At 44.9% G+C, this 27,886-nt stretch overlaps 1 protein-coding gene across 1 annotated transcript in view; it reads right to left on the reverse strand.

The window, feature by feature from the left end:
* Positions 1 to 2,645: 2,645 nt before the first annotated feature.
* Positions 2,646 to 27,886, reverse strand: part of maml3 (mastermind-like transcriptional coactivator 3) — a 121,492-nt gene continuing 96,251 nt past the window's right edge. The window contains 4 exon segments of the mRNA XM_034129709.1: positions 2,646 to 3,333; positions 3,335 to 3,921; positions 5,331 to 5,412; positions 9,351 to 9,629. Coding sequence (XP_033985600.1) covers positions 2,812 to 3,333; positions 3,335 to 3,921; positions 5,331 to 5,412; positions 9,351 to 9,629 — 1,470 coding nt within the window. The 3' untranslated portion in view covers positions 2,646 to 2,811.

Genomic DNA, 27,886 nt, shown 5'->3' on the forward strand with positions numbered 1-27,886 from the left:
CAGAGTAGAGACTGTATTATCTGATGTATTTAAACCTGTAAAAACATATTTACAAATAGCCATTATCTTTTATATACTTTTTCTCATAATCACATATATGTCAGCACCAGTAAAAAAACAAATAAAATAAAACAAAGAACATCAACAACAACAGTTTTTGTTAAAATGTTGTCTACAGACTTGGTCCCGATACATAATGATATTTGGAGGAAGCTTCCTTTCTTTTCCTGAAGGGATTTCAATCCATTTCATGAACCCTTAATTTGAAGAAGACAATAAAAAGGTCTCTACCTTAACACTGACCTAGAAGTGTCTCTCTACCTTCCTGCCTAGAGTTTGGAGTGGTGAACTTCAGGTGTTTTCCTACACATCACCTCCACGTCTGACATTGAAGCGACGAGCGCTGCACTGCATTTCCTGCACAAGGAAGGCTTAAACAACCCCAGAACTTAGCTAGAAGTTTGATTTCATCTCCCCCTAATAAACCTAGGGAGGGCTACAACCCCAACCCTTCGGCCTCCACACAGCGAGACGGAGGACTTCTGCTCCCGGAAAAAATGACAAAAACCGAAGTACAGAACGTCCTTCGCTGGGTGCTACAAAACGCAGCGACGCTTACAGGACGATGGCGGTTAAAAGTTTGTATTTAAAGGGTTTGGATTATACAACGTCAACAACCATGAGAACAAACAGCGTTGATGGCGAGGAGCTAGTTTACAGAGAAGAAGGCTTTTTGGTTTGTTGATTACAGCGTCGACCTCCAAACTTTCACTCTCGATGCGCTAAATACAAAGTAATGCAAGCACAAACACGCTTTCATTCATCTTTTTAACCGAGATTACAGAACAGTTAGAGAAGTAAGGTGTTATCTGACGACTAAAAACCTATCCGACACATATGTATTACTCAACCATTAGGGCAAAAGAGCGGAGAGCTTGTGGATGATGAGGAGTAAGGTTTACATGGGTTAGCTCGGAGAAGGGGAGACTTCAGTGGAAGCGCTGACTGATGGATGCTAACTGGCGTTGTCACCCCTAAAATGTGAAGTTTCTCTACGTTTATAAAACAAACTCAAGGCGTAGCAGTGGTTCATTTTCCTAGTAAAGCGCTGGAAGGGGACGACTTGTATTTCTTCACAGTAGTGTTACAGTATAGCACAGTTACGTTCTAGTTTGGAGCCAGGGCGTTTTATAGCTGCGGTACAAGAGAAGCCACGGTGGAAAGCAGGGCTACGGTGATTGACAACCAGCGGTGTCACAATGGAAGGGAAGGCTGTGCTGCGACAGAACAGATTTTTCAAAAGACAACACAAACTAAAGAAGAACTTTTTTCCTTTTTTTTGCACTTTTCAAAATCGACAAAGACACATAACCAGCATCATTGTTAGAGATAAAACACGGCAACAAATGAAACATGTGTGTGGGCTTTCCATTTTTTTTCCTTTCTTAAAAAGAAGAAGTCACTTGTGGTGCTTGAATACATTCAGTGCCCAGCGTTCATTTTGCTTCTTGTCAGCGGATGCATGCGATGTGGTTTGTGTCACAGAGGCAGAGGGTTTAATGTAATATTAGCTCCGTTAGCTGCCTCTCATCACATCCGCTCATCCTCCCAGGCTGGAGCGCGTTTGTCGGGTTGTTTACGTGTGTATATGTGTGTGCTTGCTTTAGCTGCCTTTTCTCTCCCTCCCTCTCTGCCTTTTTGCTCTCTTTGTCCTTCTCTGCATGCATACCCGTCATCCACAGCCACACGCAGGAAATGAACCCCCCTTAAAAAACGCCACCCGGGTTGGTTGCCTAGCAAAAGCACTAGAGGGCAGACTGCGCTTGTGTGGCACAATAGAGGAACATCGTTTGTTCTGTTGTGATGTTCACAATTTAAACAGAGAATGGAGAGTGGGGAACGAGTCTCCGGAGAGAAGGTGGGAAAGACGGGAGGAGAGAGAAAAGCAGGATGAGAGAGAGATGAAGTGGAGAGAACAAAGTGGGAGAGTGCAAGGCGACAGATTTGTGTGTGTGCATGTGTGTGTATATAGGGGGCACAAATCTAAGGGAGGAAATGGGAGCGCTGAGAGTGCTTTCTACTCCCTTCAGCTCCTCACATAGTTGAGAGATCTGAAGCACTGAGTTGGGTGCCACAAACACACAAACACAAATAAATTGCTGTCTTGAGAACTAGTCTTGCTTCCCCTTCATCAGTCTGCTGTGTTCAATCAGCCCCGCTGAAGCTCGGCTCAAAGCGTTGCGGTGTAAACGGGGCTCGCTTTCAAACACTGGAACATGAGAACAATTCATTTTGCGGAGAAAAAAGGGAAAGGAATGAAACATACTTCTTAATCTCTATTATGGTTTTTCATTAATATGCACAAGACTTAATGATCGCTTTCTCCATCACACACACACACACACACACACACACACACACACACACACACACACACACACACACACACACACACACACACACACACACACACACACACACACACACACACACACACACACACACACACACACACACACACACACACACACACACACACACACACACACACACACACACACACACACACACACACACACACACACACACACACACACACCACACACACACACACACACACACACACACACACACACACACACACACACACACACACACACACACACACCACACACACACACACAACACACACACACTTTAGAAAACAATAACATGCCAGTCTGCATCATGTCATCCTTTTTGTTTTACTTTCTCAGGTTTTTAGCATTTGTCCGACTTTAGTTCATCCAGTAAAAACTCATCTCCCGTTGGCTATTGGTTTGGGAAAAACTCCTCCATCCAACCATCGCTTGAGTCCAGCTCCGCCCCTGAGCCATCGCCCAATCCGAAGGCTCCTCCCCCTGAGGGCCCGCCCCCATATCCATAGGATGACATGTCCTGATTGGCTGTCCTCTGGTAGCCCGGTGGCTGACCTCCAACCCCGACTCCCCCTGGTCCGTATGGTCCACCTCCTCCTCCCCCTGCCCCTATCCCAGGCCCCCCAGGGCCAGGGCCAGGGCCGAAACCCCCCATCCCAGTCATCCCCTGGCCCATCACCCCCTGGTTCATTCCCTGGTTCATGACCATTGGCCGGGGCTGGTTGGTCCTTGGCTGACCGCCCATGTGAGGGCCCATCATCGGGCCGCCCATCCCCGCCGCTGGGTTGCCCACCCTGGGGTCCATTCCCTGGCTCATGCCCTGGCCCGGACCCTGAAAGTGTTGCTTGGCCATGCCCTGGGGTTGACCCGGCTGCATCCCATAACCCTGGGCAGACCTGAACCCCACCATGTCCCCCCCCCCCTCCTCCTGTAGTCCTTCCGATTCCTCCCCCCAAGGCCTGCAGATTCTGTCCTTGCTGCTGTGGCCAGCCACCTGCCGCCATCCCCCCGCCTCCGCCTCCTGCTCCCAGCATGCTTTGCAGTCTCTGTGCTTGGGCTTTGGCATTCGGGGGTCCTTTCAGGGATTGCTGTGTCATCGAGTTCATTAACATCCCCTGGCCTCCGTACCCTCCGGCTCCACCACCTCCGGGACCTCCGGGCATCCCTCCGACCCCAGGACCTGCACCTGCCTGCCGGGGCGGCCCCCCGGCCGGGTTGTGCTGCGGTGGAAGACCCATGGAGGCTTGGACACTTTGGCTCTGGTGCTGCTGCTGGTGGATCATTTGGCTCATGGAGGGGTTGAGCCCGTACAGGGAACCCTGGCTGGACCCCTGGTTGCCGTAGGGTAGACCCATGTCAGTTTGGGGTCCCACGGAGCCCCCCTGACCCTGGACAGAACCCATCTGGACCATCTGCTGCTGGTTCTGCTGCTGCTGCTGTAGGAGACGGGAGGCCCGGATGTTCTGGAGAGCCTGGCTCCTTGAGGCCAGATCCTGAGGAGGACCTAGGGGAGAAGATTCAGAAGAGTTAAAGATGAGAATAAAGACAATGGGATGGTAAAGAAATAGAGAGGCATATGGAGACAGAATTAATAAAGGAGTTGGACTTTGTGAAACAGCTTTGGAGTCTGTATGCTTGATTCACTTAAATCACCAACTGGCACGTAAGACGTCAGAGCGGAGGCAAAGATTTATGTTCCGTGACAACCTGTTTACTCTGGAAAGGAACACTTCTCTCCAAATTAAGTTCAAATCCGACCAGGCTAAAGTCAAACTTAACACACTAAAGCACCAGCACCTCACTTCTCCACTTTTCCCAGAGAGAGCCTCGGCAGTGCCAGAGCTGAGGAGGTCTGCCTGCTAGTGTGGAAATGGCTCCAAATCCTCTAATAAACCCACTGCTGACATCATTCCACTAATCCCTCACCTCCCAGCTCGGACTGTATTTCTAACAGAGGAGTCGGAACGGAGAGGATCACACACTCCAGACTCATGAGTAAGTAGGAAATGAGTAAGGTAATGTAACCAGACACAATTGGCACACGTATCCCACATACCTTTTCATGTATATAAAAAGCGTACAATTATGTTCTGATTGCAATGGCTTTTAAATCACTGCTGCGCCGCAGGATAGCTGAACTTACAGATACATTTCTAGGCCAGAGTTTCCTCTCTATATTATCTCCTAGATGTGCAGACAGACTCTGATGGCTATAAATGGCATTTCAGCTTGACTCTCCACCTCCTTTTCTGTATTTTTCTTCATCTCTCTATCCCCGTCTCTCTTTATTTCTCTTCCCAACCTCTTCTTCTACCTAGCAGACCATCTACCTATTCCTCTTGTTGCCAGCCTCCCCCCTTTCTCTCCCACTTCCCTCCTCTCATCCATCTCTCTGACTTCACCGGAACTCTAGGGGATCCAGGACAGACAAGTTGCCGTGGTAACAGGCAGAGCAGGAATATTCTGTAATTTTTTTTGGAGGGAGCGAGAAAAAGGGAGAGGAGAGAAAGAGGCTGAATAGCATCTGAGCGCCAACTGATGCATCTGACAGACGGACAGAGGCAGGGTTTGGTTTCAGGGTGATGCACAGCGCATCTGTTTGCATACATGTTGTATGTGTCTATCTGTGTGTGAATATGTCACAGAGTGAACTGTAAAAGCTGTTAAATGTCTTGGCTCTCCACCATGTAAACCATACTTGTTGCAGACCAAGTGTGCATGTGCGTCAGGATGCCCTGCAAAGGACTAGGAACTGATTTACCAAAAATCCATTCACTAACGTGGTCATCAATAACATGCTGGCGAATTCAGGTCAGGTCTTGACTCGTTTATTAGGAAATCTATGGGGATGGTTCCATTTTTGCACAAATTGTGTGATTTGTTGGAACGGGTGCAGGTGTTGGTGTTTCTCACCTTGGTACTGATTGACTTGGGGGTATGGATTCCTCTGGCCTTGGCCCATCTGTCTGGGGAGATGCTGCTGCTGCTGTTGGAGCTAGACACACACAAACACAATTGTTAAAAGGGTAGGTCAGAAACGTCTTACATGACTTCATCTCTATTCCATGAATCCAATATTTTGTATCGTTATGGGACACAGTTATAACAATAGGGTTCAAACCGAAATAACAGGTCAAAAGATTTTATGGACGTAAAATATTATTATCTAAAGGAGACATGTTAGACTTATTTTCAGGTTTTTTTTAGAACATGTTTTTATGTTCTGAAAACCCACTATTATTTTCATACAATTATAGATACAGGGACCGAGCTAAAGTTAGAATTTTGATATCTCATCATTTAATTCCACTGTGGTATAGCAGAAGTAAGACAGATGTTTGGTATAGCAGAGATGAGACAGATTTTTCTTAAAGAAGTGAGACAGATGTTTGGTAAGGAATAAGTAAGACAGATGTTTGGTATAGCAAAAGTGAGACAGATGTTTGGTATAGCAAGAAGTCAGACAGATGTTCGGTGTAGCAGAAGTGAGACAGATGTTCGGTGTAGCAGAAGTGAGACATATGTTTGGTGTAGCAGAAGTAAGACAGATGTTTGGTATAGCAGAAGTGAGACATATGTTTGGTATAGCAGAAGTGAGACAGATTTTCGGTATAGCAGAAGTGAGACAGATGTTCGGTATAGCAGAAGTAAGACAGATGTTCGGTGTAGCAGAAGTAAGACAGATGTTTGGTGTAGCAGAGATGAGACAGATTTTTCTTAAAGAAGTGAGACAGATGTTTGGTATAGCAGAAGTGAGACATATGTTTGGTATAGCAGAAGTAAGACAGATGTTTGGTATAGCAGAAGTGAGACATATGTTTGGTATAGCAGAAGTAAGACAGATGTTCGGTGCAGCAGAAGTGAGACAGATGTTCGGTGTAGCAGAAGTGAGACAGATTTTCGGTATAGCAGAAGTGAGACAGATGTTCGGTATAGCAGAAGTAAGACAGATGTTCGGTGTAGCAGAAGTAAGACAGATGTTTGGTGTAGCAGAAGTAAACTCAATGTTTGGTATAGCAGAAGCAAGACAGATGTTTGGTATAGCAGAAGTGAGACAGATGTTTGGTATAGCAGAAGCAAGACAGATGTTTGGTAGAGCAGAAGTAAGACAGATGTTTGGTATAGCAGAAGTGAGACAGATGTTTGGTATAGCAGAAGTGAGACAGATGTTTGGTATAGCAGAAGTGAGACAGATGTTTGGTATAGCAAAAGTGAGACAGATGTTTGGTATAGCAGAAGTGAGACAGATGTTCGGTGTAGCAAAAGTGAGACAGATGTTTGGTATAGCAGAAGTGAGACATATGTTTGGTATAGCAGAAGTAAGACAGATGTTTGGTATAGCAGAAGTGAGACATATGTTTGGTATAGCAGAAGTAAGACAGATGTTCGGTGCAGCAGAAGTGAGACAGATGTTCGGTGTAGCAGAAGTGAGACAGATTTTCGGTATAGCAGAAGTGAGACAGATGTTCGGTATAGCAGAAGTAAGACAGGTGTTTGGTATAGCAGAAGTGAGACAGATGTTTGGTATAGCAGAAGTAAACTCAATGTTTGGTATAGCAGCAGCAAGACAGATGTTTGGTATAGCAGAAGTGAGACAGATGTTTGGTATAGCAGAAGCAAGACAGATGTTTGGTAGAGCAGAAGTAAGACAGATGTTTGGTATAGCAGAAGTGAGACAGATGTTTGGTATAGCAGAAGTGAGACAGATGTTTGGTATAGCAGAAGTGAGACAGATGTTTGGTATAGCAGAAGCAAGACAGATGTTTGGTAGAGCAGAAGTAAGACAGATGTTTGGTATAGCAGAAGTGAGACAGATGTTTGGTATAGCAGAAGTAAGACAGATGTTTGGTATAGCAGAAGTGAGACAGATGTTTGGTATAGCAGAAGTGAGACAGATGTTTGGTATTGCAGAAGTAAGACAGATGTTTGGTAGAGCAGAAGTGAGACAGATGTTTGGTATAGCAGAAGTGAGACAGATGTTTGGTAGAGCAGAAGTGAGACAGATGTTTGGTATAGCAGAAGTGAGACAGATGTTTGGTATTGCAGAAGTAAGACAGATGTTTGGTGTAGCAGAAGTGAGACAGATGTTTGGTATAGCAGAAGTGAGACAGATGTTTGGTATAGCAGAAGTGAGACAGATGTTTGGTATTGCATGAACTGAGACAGATGTTTGGTATAGCAGAAGTAAACTCGATGTTTGGTATAGCAGAAGTAAGACAGATGTTTGGTATAGCAGAAGTAAGACAGATGTTTGGTGTAGCAGAGATGAGACAGATTTTTCTTAAAGAAGTGAGACAGATGTTTGGTATAGCAGAAGTAAACTCAATGTTTGGTATAGCAGAAGCAAGACAGATGTTTGGTATAGCAGAAGCAAGACAGATGTTTGGTATAGCAGAAGCAAGACAGATGTTTGGTATAGCAGAAGTAAACTCAATGTTTGGTATAGCAGAAGCAAGACAGATGTTTGGTATAGCAGAAGCAAGACAGATGTTTGGTATAGCAGAAGTAAACCAGACGTGAGGTAAAGTAGATTTGAGACGGATGTGTGCTTTCAGGACTATATTTGTGTACAGTATCTGCAAAAAGCTGTCCTATAAACAAGTCCATAACTGATCAATGTAGGAATAGGAAACCCTGATGCTCTACAGTAGTTGTTGTGCAGCTATAGAACATTAGGTTTGCAGTATTTTGGATCCCATCAGTGTAAAGTGCAGCTAATATGAGCCTGGGAAGCAGAAGGTGTATTGGCCATCTAAAATGGACGTAGGTTATCTATTTAAGAACATCCACTCAACCACAGCAGGACTGGTTCCTCTCACACCTATATTTGTGAGTCAGTGTATGTTTTCGCAGATCCAATTAAAACCAACATAGTGGGTGGTGACTTCAGAGTTCAGAACTCTTTAACACTTGATTCCCTCACAGAGAGAGAAATGAAAAGAAAACAGCACATTACCACAGCAGGCGGCATGTGGCAAAAATTAAAACACACACACAGACACACGTTGCAGAGATGAAAAGGAAGCCGTGAAGAGGGGGCTGGTTTATACATGCAACCAGACAACAGTGAGGAAGAGGAGAGGATGAGCTGCACACAGACACATATACAGACTGCATGAACAAAACCAAATAGATTTAACGCATGACAGCATGACACAGAGAAACAGGACTTGTTTTTCAGAAACAACTCCTGTTTCTCTTTTGAAGCCAGGAAAAGGCTAGTCACTGTGACCTTTCTACCTTTGCTGGACTATGGTGATTTGATATATATGAATGCACCTGCCCATTGCCTGGAAAGGTTAGATGCCGCCTATCACAGTGCTCTGAGATTTGTTACTAACTTTAAAGCACTTACTCATCACTGTACCCTGTATGCCAAGGCAGGTCTACCTTCACTTACTGGTCGGAGGCTCAGTCATTGGTACATGTTCATCTATAAAGCTATGTTGGGTAAACTACCAACTTATATCTGCTCTTTGATCTCACAGAGAGTGGCAAGTAGCTATTGCCTGAGATCACAGGATGTGTTTTTATTACATGTGCCAAGTGCTAGGACTGTTTTAGGTACTAAAGCTTTTATGTGCGCTGCTCCTATAGCTTGGAACACTATGCAACATTTTTTTAAACTGAGCATTTTGATTCCCTTGCATCATTTTAAAGCGCGGCTGGATGAAATGTTATTAGATACCTGTCACTGTAAATAAGTTGCTAATTTATACCCCTGTAATTATGTTGTTGTCCTTTTTGTTTTCTGTTGTTTTTATGTGTAACCAATGTACTGCAGGTCTCCCTTGAAAAAGAGATCGTTGATCTCAATGGGATTTTTAACCTGGTTAAATAAAGGCTACAAACAAACAAACAAACAAACAGGCCTTGTGTTTTGTTTTTCAAATCACACCACCATCATGCCACAAGCGATTTAAAGACCCTCACCTGCTCGGCCAGTAGCTGCTGCTGCTGCTGCTGCTGCTGCTGCTGCCTCTGCTCCCTGAAGAGCTGCTGCTTCTGCTGCTCCATCATGTGCATCTGCACCCTCTTCTCCTGCTCCATTGCCATCATCTGCTTCATCATGGCCGCCTGCTGCTGGTTGCCCACGTAGCCCGGAGGAGGCCCCGACCCCTGGTTGGGCCCCACCCCAGAAGCCACGCCCCCAGCAGGGTGAGGAGGCGGGATGGCGCCCGGCGGTCGGGAAATTCCCACCACACCTTGTTCCTGTAGAGAGGAGAGAAGAGGCAGCTGGTCAGATCCACTGTTAAGCAATCAAGAAAGTAAAGCGAATAGTTTAATACCTTGAGATATGTCTGCTAATTTGATTTGACCAAGAGGGTTGAAGGTGAAAAAAAATTACACCACTCATTTTCTTAAGTTAAATACACGGCTACAACTAGCAGCGGGCTAGCTTAGCTTAGCATAGTGAATGGACACAAGTAGGGAACAGCTAGGTGCAAAGATTCAACAATTAGTTGTAAGCTATTCAATTAATTGCAAAGTTTCCAATAATCGATTAATTGTTTGGATAGTTTCCTTAAAAATGTCCGCAAAAATTCTGCTATTAGAGTTTCTCGTATGTGAATATTCTCTAGGTTTCCTTACTCCTTTATGACAGTATACTAAATATATTGTGGAAAAAACAAGACATATATGTGTCTTAAGCTCGATGAAACACAGATCGTCATTTTTCTCACCGTTTCTAAAAACAAAGAAATTGATCAATTAATCAAGACAATAATATACAGATTATTGACAAATACAAATAATCCTTTATTCCAGCGAATTGGACACATTTCCAATGCTAGTGCTTAGCTAAGAAAACTGCCGTCTAGCATTAGCTTCATATTTATCATACAGATATAAGCGAGGTATGGATTTTCCAACTATAACTTTGCCAAAAAAAGGAAATTATTGTATATCCCTAAATGTTGAACAATTGCTTTAAAGTCCTATGTAATGATTGTATAGCTAAAGGGTAAGGCCAAATAAAACAAGAGAAGTGAATCTGCGTAGCAACAACTAGCAAAGCCATTTTAAACTGACTAACTCTAGTGCCGTCCTTACTGCTTTTTCTCACAGGTACAAAAGGAAAGCATATTCAGCACACTACCAGCGGTGACTCCACAGACAGTGGCACCTTTGTACAGTATGTTTCAGGCATAAAAGCGTATTCATCCCTTGTTTTGTATGAAAGCTCACAAAGACACAGTACAGCTGTTTGTGAATGGGAGTGAAACAAAAGATAGCGACAGGACTGCCTCAAGATTCAGCTCGTCGGGCCACCCCGAGTCCTCCCAATGGGGGCATTGGACGGTCCGCGCTGCATACATTATCTCCACATTAGCATATAAAGAGCACTTCCTCCGCCACTCAGCCGTATGCTAATCTCTAATAGGATGAAATGGCCTGCTCAGACCAATAGGAGGGGAGCGTTTATGAATCTATTAAAGGTTAGGCAGCTGAACGAGAGTGGACACCGTTTAGGGCCCCGCCGGCAGAGAGAGGAGAGGCCCGAGAGGAGAAGAAAGAGCGATTCACGCCCGTAAAGACGTAAGAATGCAACAACACACAGCCACCCACAGGAACAGACAGTGTGCAACAAATCACATTTAACTGCAGGGCAAGAATGAAACAGCAATAGCAGGATTACAGTACAGCACATTGTAGCACTGGCGAGAGTCTGTAACACATACTCAATATGTTTTGAAAGAGCCAAAGCCTCATAATCCGTACTGAGGCTCGGCTCTTCTTAGAAAGGAGTTAGGTGGAGATAAACCTCATATATTAGAGCACAAAAAAACCCTGTGGAGCTAACAGAATGGGCTGCTTAAGACCGGCTCACCAGACAGCAAGAGCAGACTGATCGATGCTCAGAGCTACGTGTCTCCTCTCCAGTTGGCGTGTTCTTACCGGACGGGCAGTGAGACGGTGTGAAAGGGAGCAGAGAGGGAGGAAGGAGAGGTGTAGTGTCAGAAAGGGACCAACGGGTGGCAGTGGTGATCTTTAAACATGCATATATGTGTGTGTGTGTGTGTTTGAGTCTCACTGGCCCACTCTCAGCAGATGGCTCAATCATGACGGTTCTGATCTACGATCTCCCCCCCCCACTCACTCTACCTCTTTTCTTCCCTCCTCTCTTAAACACCCCACCATCAAACTCCTTTCTCCACTCTTCCTCCGGATCTCTCTCTTTCTCTCTGCAGACAGGGGGCCCTGAGTCATGTCCGCACAATTGCCAGGGAACGAAAGTACAGAAGAGAGATGGATTTTAAAGGAAATGAGGAGGGGGGGGGGGGCGAAAGTATCGGAGAAGAAAAGAGTTTGGTTTGTCGGGGGTGGTGTGTGTGTTGCAGGGAAAAGTGGCACAGTAGCAGTATATGGTTAAAAGGACAAGAGAAAGAGCTAATTAATTAACGGTAATATTTTAGTGTTATTAGTACTTCACTGAAGCGTTGCTAACGACACCAAATTAAATGTCACGCCAATAAAGCTTATTGAATAGAAAGCAGGTAACCTCAAATTAATTGAGGATGAGAAAGAACATGTTTGAGGAAAGAGGGGAGGCAGAATGAGGGACATAAGGAGGACGGATCTGGTTTTCCCCCAAAGAGGAGGAGTAAAAGGTGGGATCGAGGGGAGCAGGTACCCTGGCAACAGTTGCTGTGGCGAGGAGCAGATGGCGCACGGAGGAGCTATGGCCGCCGCTCCTGGTCAACCTCAACACACACTCGCAAATATCCTACATTTGAACTTCGGCTCTCAATGTTTTGTTTCTGTTTATCAGTGCGTCTTCCATTCTCTCTGAATGTGGTTGAATAATGTAACAAAGAGCCGTGGCCCCTCGGACCGGCTCCTGCAAGTCCCTGAACTTCAAGAGGAATGGGTCATCAGCTGATCATGAGACTCAATGGTTGGATCCCAACTTACAGGAGGAGTAGCTTTTAAAAGCTCCAGCTATACGAGCAAATCGTTTGTAGTAGGAGGGATCAGAGAGGATGAGATGTGTCAGGGGTTGTTCCAGAGGATGTGTGTGTTTGTTTGTGTGTGCGTGCGGTGGAAGCTGTCAGCGTTATTGAGTTAGGAAGCATGGAGAGCCCAGGTGATTACATTACACACGAAGTGAGCGGAAGTGTGTGTGCGTGTGTCCATGTGTGTAAGGGAGATAGAGTGGGGGGAGAGATTTCATTCCTGGGTCTCATGGAGCGGAAACATGAATCTACTGTATTCAATGTGTGTGTGTTTTTAAAGGTGTACCTGCATACACTAGTATGGTTATAAACTGGTGGTTTGAACCAGTGACCACACAGCGCCCAGATTAACATATTACGCTCATTTTCAGGTACATTTTTGTATTTTGTGTGTTTAGACGCTTTCATTTTTAAAACAGGTCTTTATTTTTCTAATACTGGCTGTGCTGCAGCACCTCTTTTCACCCTCTGAATTGTTAGCTCTCCGGCTCTGTTGTGATTAGTCAGGCGCTTAGTGATGTGTCCCAAATGTCCCGGCCCTTAGCCTATCACGTACAATGTGTTGGAGTGCTAGCCAATAGAAGCACAAGTGTTGCATAGTGGTGTCACTATGTTAGGGGAGTAAAAAAAGGAGTCCAATGGAGGCGTTCCAGGCAGGGGGGGCTGTGTGGGATAAAAACTCAGATTTTAGCCTTTGCAGACCATTTACATGCACACAAACCTATATAACACACTACAGGAAGGGGAAAACCCGTTCAACATGGGTTTTTGAATACAGATTGTGTTCATAATCTATGATGTCATCACCTTATAACAAATGTAACAACGTTTTTGTTATTATGGTAGTTCAAGAGAATTGTACAGTTCTGGTATTTCTCTTTTTGTGCGGCAATCGAAAAGCAAACCGTTTTTTGACCACAGTGGTTTTAGAAAGGCTAATCGGCATAAATATGGCAGAATATTTAGTTAAGATAATTTTTTTTGTGAATTACCGATAAGGGATAATATAACATCACTCCTTTTATTAAATGGATCTTGACTCTTGGAGTTATGAGAAACGTTTGGATCACACGAGTCTGAAACAAACCTGTGAGCCACCACGGGAATCTACATCTACAGATAGTATTATACTAACAACATTAGTGAGGCCACATGTATCTGCAACTGTGTAAAAATACCAGCTTAAAGTCAACAGAGATGCAAAAAGGCATTCAAATGAGTTGCTTCAAAAGTCAACATTATGGATTAAGCTTCACATTTTTCGACACACACACACACACACACACACACACACACACACACACACACACACACACACACACACACACACACACACACACACACACACACACACACACACACACACACACACACACACACACACACACACACACACACACACACACACACACACACACACACACACACACACACCCACACACACACACACACACACACACACACACACACACACACACACACACACACACACACACACACACACACACACACACACACACACACACACACACACACACACACACACACACACACACACACACACACACACACACACACACACACACACGGCGGCCGAGTGTCTGTGTGCTCTCCAGAGTGGCTCACATCTGTCACCCACTTGTGTAAGAGAAGGAAGGGAGGGCGTGTGAAGGGGAGGAGGGGAGGAGGAGAGAGGAAACAGAGAGTGAGGGCTGGATGGACGAGGAGATGCTTCATTAGACTCTTACACACACTACGACTGCAATCTTTCCTTTTTTTCCCTGTATTTACGGCAGGATGTTGCAGCAGCTTTGCGGTACAGATGCATGCAGCGAGGTAAAGATTGAAGGTCAAAGGTTCACATCTCCTTCACAGCCAGCGTTCGTCAATGTCTGAACGTCCTTGAGCTTCACACTGGCTGACCTTGCACTCTGAACCTGCTGGTGACGTCTCACATGTGTAGAAATATGCAAATCATAATGCTGGATAAGACACCAGTGGTAATGGTACTTGACGCCTCACAGAGAGCGTCCATTCACATCCAGCCTAAATCAAATGCATGTGTAAATAGCATGAATCGATGTATGTAGGGCGAATAGAACTGCCATCGTTTTTCTGTCTATGCATGCAGGTTGAAGGTACCTCCACAGATAAACATAATCTACAACTTTGCTTGCATCAAAGCAGCAACTTAATATAAACACTTTTTTTTAACAAAGGTCTTGATATTTATGGAAATTGCCATGACTGTACAAATTACTTTGTATGCTTATTCAAAAACCATATCAATGTCGTCATGTCAACCGGATTTTTTATAAACAGTTGAAGGTGTGTTAGCAAAGGTAATAACTGTTAGCTCTTGCTTACTCATGTTCATTACCTAGAGCATAAACATGCATAAATATATAACGCTTAATCCGTAGGCATTATTCCTACTGAGCTGTTTACATGGCTTATTTGAATGAGTATTCTACTAAAATACATGCAGTCTTCAAAAGGTTTTCCAACGGAGACCAACCATTGGTACACCGCATCACCCTTTCATTCCTAATCCATGCTCCTGAAAAGGTTGTTTGTGATATTTGTACCAAAATATGTTGATATCTGAGTCTTTCTTGTCCATGTAAGCATGTTTCGCTTTATTTTAAACTGGTAGATGTATCTTTTTAGGCCGACCCGGAATTTAGCATCGCAAGGGCTCTGTCTACGAAAAGCCATGAGTAACTAAAGTGACTAATGGCGCATTTCCACTACAGCGCGGAGCGCGGTTTAAGCCGTTTTTGGTTGCGTTTCCACTAGGCGTAGTACCGGCTAGCGGGTACTATTTCACAGTTTTTCTGGCCCCATAAAATCGAGGTTCTTAGCGGGCCAACAACCAGGCTGAGTCGGGCTGAGTATGCTAAACTAGAGAGAGAGAATCGCTGGCAAGGGGGCTACAACTACAACAAAATGAACATATTTGACCGTGATTTAATTGTAATACACGTTTCAAAATGATGCCGAAGTAACAACATACTGATACCGGTTAGTAAAAACCATGAATTAATGCTTTGACAAGTCTGCAGACAGACGGCAGGCGAAAAACCTTTTAAAATGCGTGTGTTCTAAATGGAGATCGGCTAAGCTAACGCAGTATATGCTCCGACCGTCCACACTCACAACAACGGCCTACAGACATAAATAAAGCAGCGACTGTATTCGCCATGACACAGGCAGTCTGTGGTGTGTACTTGTTTAACTTTTGTCTAGTTTCTGAACATATATGAGGAGCTGTGAGCTCTGAGTGCTAACAGCTAATGTTGTTTTTCTGTGGTTCGCACTGAAGATGACGTCACGGCTCCGCCTACACTGCGTTACTATAGTTACTGCCCCAGCTACTAAACTGTAATGTTAACGCAGCATAAAGTGAGCCTGGCCTAACAAGGCCTAACAAGGCCTAACTATACCGTACTAAGCCGAGCGAGGCCCTGCAGTGGAAATGCGCCATTAATGAGTAGTCTCATCCAAAAACAACTGTTGATTGTGAGATGAGTGAACCGGATGTGGTAAAATGCTAACACATTTTTAAGGACTCATTCCTGCGCCATTGTATTTACAATAAAGAAAAAAAAACGTGTGGTGTACTAGAGCACATAAGTATTACACAGCACCTGACACACAACCATACCAAAACATGTAGATGAAACACAACACACACACACTAACCCCAAGCAGATGGTTTGCCAGACTTCACAGTATCAAACTATCCCCAGAGCGCCAAAGGGTAAAGAATACATCACTTTGACACACACACACGATAGGTGGAAGTAAGAAGTCAGTGTGTTATTTCTTAGCCACCGTGTTGGTTAGAACACATCCACCCCTCCTGCCCCTGCCCCACCCCCTCCAAACACACAACCCTTACTCAGTTTGTCCCTGAAGAGAGTATATTTAAACTGCTGGAGAGGAGTTTGATCCCCACAGAGGTCTGTTAATCTCTTAACATCTCTCTGCTCTAAACCCTAACTGGCCTATTTCGGAAACACACACACACCACACACACACCACAGACCACACACACACACACACACACACACACACAACACACACACCACACACACACACACACACACACACACACACACACACACAACACACACACACACACACACACACACACACACACACAACACTCACACACACACACACACAAACACACACACAAACACAACACACAACACACATCACACACACCAACCACACACACCACACACACACACACACACCACACACACACACACACACACACACACACACACACACACACACACACACACACACACACACACACACACACACACACACACACACACACACACACACACACACACACACACACACACACACACACACACACACACACACACACACACACACACACACACACACACACACACACACACACACACACACAGGATCATCCTCTAACCATAACTGAACCAAAGTGTTGGATGCTGTGAAATGCATGTAGGCACGCAGGAGTGGATCAATTTAAGTAAATGAATCCCTGCAGCATGAACGCTGTTTGGAGGCACTGTGCTTAACCAAGGCATTTCTCTACACACACAGGATGCCACCCACAGACAGCACCGAGCCTGTCAGCTAATGCTTGTTTGCAATGATGTAGCATCACATTCTTTTAATTCAAAGTTACCCAACAAAAACATTATGTTCTCTGCCAAGGAGGTTTTGTTTCTGGTTTAGCTTATTGATTAATTTGTTAAAAAGGATTACAAAATGAACTCCTGGCCCGATCTACGCGAGAGTTGGTGGAAAGGTGTAGCCTGGGTCACGAAAGAACCCATTAGAATCTTTGAGCAGAACCGAGTCATGGCACAGACATTTGCGTTATTTCTCACTTCTGGAAACGGCCTTGGAGGAGGTTGCCTCTTTCCAAATGCCTTTGTAGTTTATGTTACAAAAGCATAAAGCTTTTGATATTCACTCTTATGGACTATGGACACAAAACCTATTTGCCACAGTCGTCCCTTTGGAGTACCTCATTCAAAATTCCAATGCTTTTTGGAGTTTTCCATTTCCTGCAGTGTGTTATAAAGGTTTTTGTGCATGTAAATGGTCTGCAAAGCCTAAATAAGTTCCCTCCAGAGGGAGTTTCTCTCCCATACACTCCCCCGCTGCCTGAAACGCCTCCACTGTAGTCCATTGTGTACTTCCTTTACATAGTGACATCAGTATGTAACACTTGTGCTACTATTGGCTAGCACTCCAACACATTGTGCGTGATGTGCTAAGGAACGGGACTACTGGGCTAAACATGGTTGGAATAAAAAATGCTAAACATCTCCATGTTAGCTCTGAACCACTGTTTCTACGTATAGCATGTTGTACACTTTCTAGTCAGGACTTTGCTATCTGTATGGTCAATTCATATTCTTTTTTTTAACCTTAGTATTACCTGTTGCTCATTTGGACATTGTATAGACGCAGTTCTCAAGAGTTGCTTTGCCCTCAGCTCCACACCAGTTCCCTCTTATCAATGTTAGCACTGTGGTGGATGAACGGTGGCAGACAGCAGAATATGACGCGCGGCGAGAGGCAGCGAGCGATGAGGAGGAGGAAGAGGAGGAGGGAGAGTGAGCGGAGCGATGAGATCATTGGTGGCCGGGGAGCGATTGTGGCGAGCAGACGAGTGTACCACCCTGAGAGGGACCAGGTGCTATAGTAAATCACCCTGGAAACGGTCGCCATGGAGACCTTAAAGACACACACGTGCGCAAACGGGAAGAGATAGGCCATGTGAATGTGTGTATTTTAAAACAAGTGTCTGTGTGTGTGTATATGAGAGAGTGATGTGTTTCTATATAATCTAATCATGGCGGCTGAGAATGGTACGTCTGAGTGACAGCGAGGAGGTGGACTGCTCTTTCTTTTGTCCTGTGCGCTTTCATATCACAACCTTCTTTACTATTGTGTGTATGTTCATAAATATGTGTATCAAAGGTAATATACAAAGCTTGTAGCTAGGGGCAGTGGCGGCGCTAGGGGGTGGCTACTTGGGCTCAAGCCCCAGATGTTTTCTGAAAAGCCCCGGATGTTTCACTTAAAACATTTTTTTTTTTTGTTGAAAACGTCTCGGGAGTAATGTGCAGTACCGGAGTCCACCAGAGAGGCAGCCGCTGTGGGACAGTTCCCTGCCCTGAAGAAGAAGTGATCCTTCCTAGTGCCTGACAAGTTTTAAGTATAGCCTATAAAGTTATGGATATTATAAAGTTATTTTCATCGAAGCAGGCGCCACAAGCTGCAGCAGCAGCAGTATCAGCAGCTGACAACAATGTCATCACCAGCAGTGAAGAAATGGATGATGTTTCAGGTTTGTGAATCTAATGGTGATATCTGCACTCTGGCTGACTGAGTAAGAAGTGAAAAAGAGTGATGTAACGTTAATGTTATAGCTAGTAAACATGGAGTAACCACACTAAGTATGCCCTTATATGTTAGTATGTATACAGAACATGACAAAAAAATTATCCTACGATGTAACGTTAACCCTTCATACCTCAGTCTACTTTTAAGACACTAAAATAACGTATTGCAATTTTTATTTTGTTTTCGCGCGTGGAATTATACCGGCTCTCGTTTCAGTACACATAACGGAACCATAGCAACGGAACTGACAGGCAACCCTCTGAATCAGACTCCGATTGGCTGTGACTGCATCCACTCAGAGTGTCCTATACTCTTACACTCTTTACGTCACAAACAAAGATGGTGGATGAGAATAGATCTATAAAACCATAAGCAATGCGCCAGAATCAAGGTGAGACTATCCGCATCCTTTAAGACTCTACGCACATTTGTTTCACCGAAATAAGTAAACGACTGTATTTGAGTGAGTTAAGGCATTAGTTTGCTTCATTAAAGGGTGTTAATGAATAAGTGTTCTCCAGTGCCTTTTGTCCGCTTTAAGGTATTATTAAGGTAGGGTTAATGTTGCTCTCAAAGTGCACCAGATTGATGCTTTTAACTTCAATATTTAAAAAAAAATCTTCCTGGGGGAACATGCCCCTGGACCCCCCTAGAGGAGGCGGTGACCCCCCTAAAGGATGTTCGGTCCACCCTCCACTTGTAAAAAATAGCACTTTACCCCTGCACCCCCCCCAACAACTCCTGGGCTAAGCCCCGGATCTCCTACGATCCTAAATCCGCCACTGGCTAGGGGTAGCAGTAAACAGAGTGTGTTTGTGAGTGTGTGTGTGTGTGTGTGTGTGTGTGTGTGTGTGTGTGTGTGTGTGTGTGTGCTCACATTCGGGCTCTTCCCAGAGAGAATTCCCAACTTGAGGGTTTGAATTATTCACAGCTGCGATCAGTGCTATAACACGGCTCTTAACGGAGGTGAAGATACGCTCCACACATCCCTCCATCCTCTCATCTCAGTTTCCCTCCCTCCCTCCCTCCCGCGTTATGACAGTAAACTACCTTTTATCCATCCAGCCACCCTCCATCTCTGTGAATAACCTCCCTTTCCAATCTATCTCTCCTTTCCTTCCTCATCTCTTCCACTCATTCTTTCCACAAATCCCTCCCTATTTGTTCAGATACCTCCACTTCCATCCATCTTCCCTTTATTCCTCCCTCCTTTGTTCACCCCGAGGGTTGAACTCGCCTGCCTCATTTGCCCATTGGCGTCTCTCTATCCTCCTCCATCTGCTTTCATTTGTTTCTCTACCTGTTTCACATTTGTTTTTCTCCCTCCATCCGCCTTTATTCTCCTCTCATTTAATGTCCGGTATCAGTCCCTGCTCAGCAGCTATCACTCTGCTCCCCCCCCTCCTCTCTTTTCACCATTATTTCACTCTCTCCTCCTGATTTCCTTGACTCCATCTTAACTGAGCGGCCGTATAACCTCCACCTCTCTTTGTCTCCCCCCCTCCATCCGCCTCTCTAAATCTATCTCTGCTTCTGTCATGGCCCCCTCATTATGCCTTCTCCTCCCTCTCTCCCTCTCTCCAGAGAAGCCATTAGGTGCTGCTGTAAGGCTATCACTCTTTTGCTCTCTTTTTCCTCCTCTCTCTGCCGTAGTCTCGGGGCAATAAGCTCCCCCTTCCCTCCCCTCCGTCCCCCCGCCATCCCTCCTCTCCATCTCTCTCTTCCTGCGTGTCTTCAGGCGCTCTTGCCTCTCCTCCTTTTTTCCTCCCCCCCTCTCCTCGCATCTTCACATCCTCATCCGCTTCCATCCTCTTCGCCCTACCTCCATCTTGATTTCTCCACCCCTCCAACTGCCCCCCACCTTTCCCTCCATCCTACCATATAGTGAGATAGTCCAGTGTAGCGCAAGGCTTATATACACTCTGTACTGTATCTATATATATATATATGCGCTATACTGTCACAGATGTAGATATTTCACCAGTGAACTGTGTTTTTAAAAAAAAGGCCTTCAGGAAAACATCTGCCGCAGAAATCTGGCGGGGTTATCGGCTCTGGAGGAGGGATATAATGATGAAGAAATCCAATTTTCTTGCCCACTTATTGTATTAGAAGGGAAACATTCCCAAATCGTTCCGAGCGCCAACCACCAGCGCTATCTACGGTGCACAACCTATCCTCGCCGCCTTTTGTCTTACACACTTAGCCGCACCTGCAGCTATCTCCATCGCCCCCGACTCTGCCCATCTTTGTACGCCATTAATCTCTCCTCCTTTACCTCGTCTGCCTCTCTAATGCAGGGGGGGAGAGAGACAGAGCGAGGGGAGAGAAATATGGAGAGAGAGTGACCATTATCGGAGGCAGCATCTGCAATAATTCCACAGCAGCCTATTATCCACAATAGAGCCAAAATGGCCTTTGGTAATATGATGAAATCTGCCGTAAAAAGTAGAAATGGGACTAAAAGCGTCGGAGTGTAGAAAAACCTCCATTCCTCAGCTGCTTTATCACATTATTGCATTCTACTCATCTCTCTCTCTGTCTGCCTCCCTCCCACATTCGCTGCATTTCTGTGTCTTCCTCCCAATTCTCTCCATTTCACTCTGTTTGTCTCTTTCTCTCTGCTTGTTTGGCGATAGCCCTCCCTGCATCAATCACACACTCTGTCCCTCTCTATTGCTCTCCTCTCGTTCTCTCTCCTTCTATATGTGACTCTCCACGAGTGTTTGTCGATTGGATAAGGCCCGGTTCTCAAAAAGCAGAAAATGGAAATTCCATTAAACTAAGTGTCGGTCTCAGTCCCTTCCTAATGCAGCTAAAATCCAACTCGAACACACTCACAGACCAACAGGCATGGGTGAGCTTGGATGCAAACACAAGAGAGAAAGGACCTTCCAATCAGTAGTGTACCACGAATAGCACAGGAAAAAACAATTTGCTGTCATTGCTAACAGCTGCTGGTAGTGGTGTGTGTGTGTGTGTGTGTGTGTGTGTGTGTGTGTGTGTGTGTGTGTGTGTGTGTGTGAGAAAGTGAGTGCGCACCAGGCCCATCTCTCCCCCATTCCTTTTCTCCCCTCCTCCACTGCGCTGTCCCAAGGGAGGTGGAGAGGTGATGTATGGACCCTCTCCTGATCGCACGACTCAGCAGAACAGATGGACAGAGAGAGAGAGAGCTGTACAGTTTTAGACTGAACAAAAGGGCTCCGTGCTGGTGTTTGTGTCTGTAGATGTGCGGGTGTGTGTAGTGTGTATGTAGATTGAAGATCCGGAGAGCTAATCAATATTGTTCAAAAATCTTTACAGCTGGAATCCTGTTTCCTGTTGTAAGTATGGGGATCTTTCAACACCATGCTAGCTTATTTTCTGTGGCTAGAGATGCTTTCTGCAATCCGGTATTGTAAAATGTTGATTGGCTTGTCGAGTACCACCTGTTTCAGTAAGCAATGTTCATTCCTGCAGCACTGAAATCAACATTAGCCTAGCAGTATCACACCTAAACCTGCTGGAATCATCTTAGAGGTTTTGCAAAGGCTACGTCAAATCAGCTAGTTGATAGCCTGTCCAAGGTTGTGAAAATTAGTAACGTGTAATCTGCGCTTTGACCCCAGTAATGCTGTTTGTAGGGTTGTCGAGAATTGTTTGTAGATTCCAGGGAAGTGTGGAGTTGTAAGGTTGAAAGGAACTACAGTCAATTCCCGTTAAGGCCCGCTGCAGAGGTCATAAAGGACTCAGTTTGCATTAGCCACAGCTACTGCACAGATTGATGTTTGCTTGTTTATTCAAAGTTGATTAATACTAGTGCCATGCCCGCCCAAAAAGTTATTATTTTCAGTTTTATTAGGCGCTTTCACACCAAGTACTTTGCCGTACTTAGTTCATGAGAACTAAAGAGCAGATCGCGTTCACACCGGAATAAGTCCCTGAGGGAGGATTAGTCAAATGAAGCCGCTGACGTCACTTCTTCTTCTTCTGCTTTGGGTTTACTGGCAGGCCTCAAACAACGGCGTATACTGCCACCCGAAGTCCCCGGCTGGGTCCCAGCAGCTTCTACTGAAGCCTTCCGAGTAAATCGCCAGAACGCCGACACCTCCTCATCTCCACCGCTCCCATGTTTTCTTTTGTGTTGCCATAAATTAGGCTGGAGCCACACGAGGACGATAACGCAAACGGACCGAAATCGTTATCAAAAAAGTATTCCGTCCACACGCAACAGGCACCAGAAACGTGTCCGTTCACACGAGACCTCTCGAAAGCGCTGTAGTACATCTGCCGGGCCTGTAAGTGGCGCTGTACTTCGGCCACAAAATACACCAAAAGCAGCGAAGAAGACTTCTCGAGCATGCATGGTTGCCATGGTTGCCCTTCTGTTTATTCTCCACGCTGGATTTAGCAGCAGAGGTGGGGTTTCGCCGGTCAACATGTCCGTTAAAGTTTAAATCTTCCAGACAAAATGAGAAAAGTGCCGGTCAAAGGTCTTCTTTGTTATTTATTGAGCTTTAAAACAAATGAATAACGACTCTATATAATAATATAAGAATAATACACGGAGGACGGAGCCTCTCTTTTCCTGACAGTATTCCCTGGTGGGAGGGACTAAACGCAGGGAAACGACGCAAGTTAGGGACGCAAGGATTTAATTTAACCGAAGTGAGATGCAGCCTTAGTCTCTCTGCGTTTGTGCGCTGGGCTAATGCTAATGCTAATAATGCTAATGCGAGGATAATAAAATGGCGTCTTCACAAACCCTTTTTGGAGTTTTACGGGGCGTGGTTTGCAATCCGCCCAGCCAATCAGAAATGGGAACCTTTTTCTCCCATGAAAGTACCTGCTCTCTAGCAGGGACTGAAAAGGGGGCGAAAACTTTAAGGTTCTCATGAACTAAGTTCTAGTTCTGGATTTTTTTGGTGTGAACGCACATTTTCGGAACTATATCAGAACTATACTGGGAAAAGTACTCCGGTGTGAAAGCGCCTATAGAGAACCTAAAACGTCACAATCAACAACTGCCATGACCTAGTTGCTTCTCACCAAGACCTAGCTGCTAATGGTCAGAAAACCTTTACCATTAGACAAGGTAGGCAACTGGCTTCAGCCATTTAGAAGGGACCCAACACGCTATTGATTAATTAAGGTAAATAAGTCTAGATGAACACTTTTGGATGCTTCTCTTTCTGATCTTTCAATTGTCAGTCTGGTTGAACCAGTCTAGAGTGTTTCTTTTTTTTTGCCAACTTCTTTGCCAACCCTTCATAAAACATGACATCTCTTTGTATGCGCATGAAAGACCATTCAAACATATAGAGTAGTTATTTCTGCCCTCTTTTAAATGGCAGTGAAGCTTACGCTGCTAAATGCTCCGCTATGTACCCCAGCTAGACATAGCGGACATAGCATTAGGACTGAACGGTGCTAGGCAGGTAGTGGACCATTTTTACAGCAGAGTGTTTTCTGTTAAATGATGCAAGCAGCTACTTTAATAGGTTGATAGGATTTCTGAGAGTTAACCAAAACATGACATTTTTGGCTAAAAGAGGCTAAACTCTCTGTGGAGGTAAGGTTAGGGTCAACAGATCATGAGTGTGGTGATACTGTTTACCTGCAACCCCTTTACATTACATATAAACACTTATATACACACATATTGAATACCAACTGTTACATTTCCTAAAACAGTGTTACAAAATCAAATAACACACACAGTTCACAGTATGGGCGTCTGTGATAAATTCAGTGGCATGGTAAGAGCAAAGCACATAGCAAGAGCTGCAGAATTGCTCATCAAAGAGCATCCATCTGTTCATTTATGCTAACATATAACCTATTTGAAAGTCTACCTGCTGTGAAGATAATGGCAGACCTTCACTGGCTGACACCACGTTGCAAAGGCTCTGGTTGGGAGGCTGCTAAGCCAGACTAAACCGGAGCTCTATCCACACAAAACTGAGCCGTAAAGAGTCAATTATCTCGGTGGTGACCAGAGACCCTTCTTTTCGCCGCCTTATCATTTCCACAAAACAAGAGCAATTGAGGAGTGGTTAAGAGGGAGGGAGGGAGGGAAGCGGGTGAGGGGTGGGTGGAGGAACGACACGAGGAGGGATGGAGGAAAAGCTGTTGATAAAGGAAGGGAGCAAACAGACACCCTGAGGAGATGAAGAGAAGAAGGCAGGAGGCGGGAGGGAGGGGATGTATAGGGGAAATCATTTTTGAAGGAGTGGACTGTCGTGGGCCGACCTAGAGGGAGAAATAGATGTGTAAACAAACACTGGCTATAGGGACAAACAAGAGTGAGCCGGGGAGAGAGAGAGACAGAAGAGGGAGGGGAAGATGGAAGCAGAGTGGGAGGAAGGCACGGAGTGAGAAAACAAGCTCGACCATGTGTTTAAGTCAACAGCAGCAAGAGAAACCTCAATAGAGAAAAAAGGTGTGGGCGGGAAAATACACTCCACGGGGAGAGAGGAGACAGATGTAGAAGGGGAGCAGGCACTGTGAGATGTAGAAAGAGACGGAGAGAGGGGAAAGGGAGAGACGTATGGAGATAAACAGAGAGAAAGAAGTCAAGAGAGAGGGAGATTTTTCAGAGAGGAACGCAGACAGTGACAGTATAGCTCGGTGACAGCGTTGACTGTTGACAGCAGAATAAACGAAGTCGAGGTGGGAGGGCAGGGATGGGGTGATGGGGAATTAAACGACAAGAAGAAGAACTAATTATTCTGTGATTCCGCTAATTAGCTCTGGCTTTACTGACAAGCTCTGCAAAGGCAACAGACGTTTACCAAAGGATTCACACTACCCTGATGGCCCGGGTGGGAGGGGCCAAGGAAGGGAGGGAAATTGAGAGGGAAGACGAGGTGGGGTGCAAAAGAGAGGCAGCTACAAATATGGGCGTGGGGGGGGGGCGAGTCACAGCAAGACGGATGAACAGAGATGGACGAAAGGAAGGAAGGTGGGAGGGGTGAGGAGGTTGCAGTGATGTGGGTCTAGAGCAGTGGTTCCCAAACGGTGTGCCGCGGCACACTGGTGTGCCGTGAGGCAAGTCCGGGTGTGCCGTGGGATTTTGTGACAACCATACGTTATTATTGCAATATACAACTACACAAAAATAATTATTTTTTAATTTACTATATCAGTACTTTGTATGCACTCATTTCATAATACAGAGGCAAACTCTATACCTAAAAACAATTCTTTTAATAAAAATCCTCACGGAACCCCATATTTCGCAGGTAACGCAGTTGCAGGTGGGAATTATACGACCGTGACACACCGAAGGCTGAAGGACAACATTAAAACAAAGAAACACGCAAGAGGGAAAATGGAGCGCTTTCTTGTGCGGAGCAAACCACCAACCACCAGTGCAGAGACTGCCGACAACCCACCACCGAAAGAAAAGAGGAAAAAAACTGTCAGCAGACAGTATCATGACAGTTACCTGTCTTATGGCTTCAGTTGGACCGGGGATGGCAACAATCCTCAACCCGAGTGCGTCGTCTGTCGGGAGAAGTTAGCTAATGCGAACATGTTTCCAAGCAAGCTGAAGAGGCACTTGGAAACCAAACATCCCTTCCATGTTCAGAGAAACTTGGCCTACTTCAAAAGAGCGCGGGATCTGAACCAGAGGCAGCAAGACCGTTTGTTGGATTGTGTGAAAGTGTCTGAAAAGGCAATGGAGGCTAGTTACATGCGAGCGGAGCTCATTGCAAAGCAGAAGAAACCTCACACAATAGCGGAGACACTCATCCTCCCCGCTTGCAAAAAAATTGTAGGTGTCATGCTGGGTCCAGATGCCGCAAATGAGCTATCCAAAGTGCCGTCGTCTGATAATACAATCAAAAGAAGAATCGACGACATGTCAGAAGACATTGAGCAACAATTGACAGAGAAACTGCAGGCGAGCGGCATGAAGAACAACAGGAGGTCACGGCTCTCTGTTGAACAGGACTTGCGAGTAGCCCTCTCCTCAGTGCCACCAAGGATTCAAAAAATCTGCGCGCCCCGACAGGCACATGTATCTCACTAATTTGTAAGTCGGCAAAAATATTTACAATAGCACATGTTTCAATGCTGATTGCTGAAATGTTATATTTATAATTGTAGTTCAGGCCCATGGACAGTGCAGCTTCCTTGCATTGACAGTTCTCTGTGCTGAATTTCTGCTGAGTTTCCTTTTTTTATTGTGTGACCTGTCTGGTTTAAATGAGTGTGTTGCTGTGTGAGTGTGATGAAGCCTAATTTCATAAAGTTTCAAATTAATTGAAATATTTCGTTAATAAATATTTCATGAGTAATATAGTTGTCATTGTCACATTTTATTTGGCATTAGTAAATAATTATGCACATTTACAGATATTTTACATGATATGAGTGATAACACGTGTTATAAGGGCTATTTTGCACAATAGGTGTGCCTTGAGATTTTTTTTTGTCCTTTGGTGTGCCTTGGGCCCAAAAAGTTTGGGAACCACTGGTCTAGAGTGATCTGAAACCCGTCCGTCAAGTGAAGAAGAAGAAGAGAGAGAGCGAACCCCAGGGGATAAGCGTGACGTCTGTTTACCCATGCATTGAGCAGCTTTTACATCAACTAACAATTAAAAAGCCTTATTTAGACTCTTACCACATAATGCACACACCGGCATGTCAATGAGGGGAAGTCATCTTTAAACACTGACTGGAGTCTAATAATTGCTACTCACAGACGTGAGTGTGGGGTGCGGATGAAGGGTTTCTCGTGGTTTTATAATAATTATTAATTGCAGAGAACATGACATCCTGTTTGAGGGGTTTCTTGCCATAAGTGACGTTTGATTCTACGTTTGAACTGTGTATAACTAAGCCTTAAATAGCATTTCTGACATATAGTTTATGTTAAAGGTATTGTTGTTATATTTAATAGTAAAATTGACCAGTAACGGTTTTCTGTTCCAGCACGGCACAAACACAGTTCTTGGGCAGGTCTGCCAGTTAAACGAATCCTTTATATTATACACAAAAGTAGATTTTTTTTTCTTTCTATGCGATATAAAACAATACAGGAACATTCATCCGAAGATGTATAGGCTAAAAAAAAAACATTACAAAATGCTGGCT

This window comes from Trematomus bernacchii, unplaced genomic scaffold (assembly GCF_902827165.1).
Source record: "Trematomus bernacchii unplaced genomic scaffold, fTreBer1.1, whole genome shotgun sequence".
In the NCBI taxonomy this organism is placed as follows: Eukaryota; Metazoa; Chordata; class Actinopteri; order Perciformes; family Nototheniidae; genus Trematomus; species Trematomus bernacchii.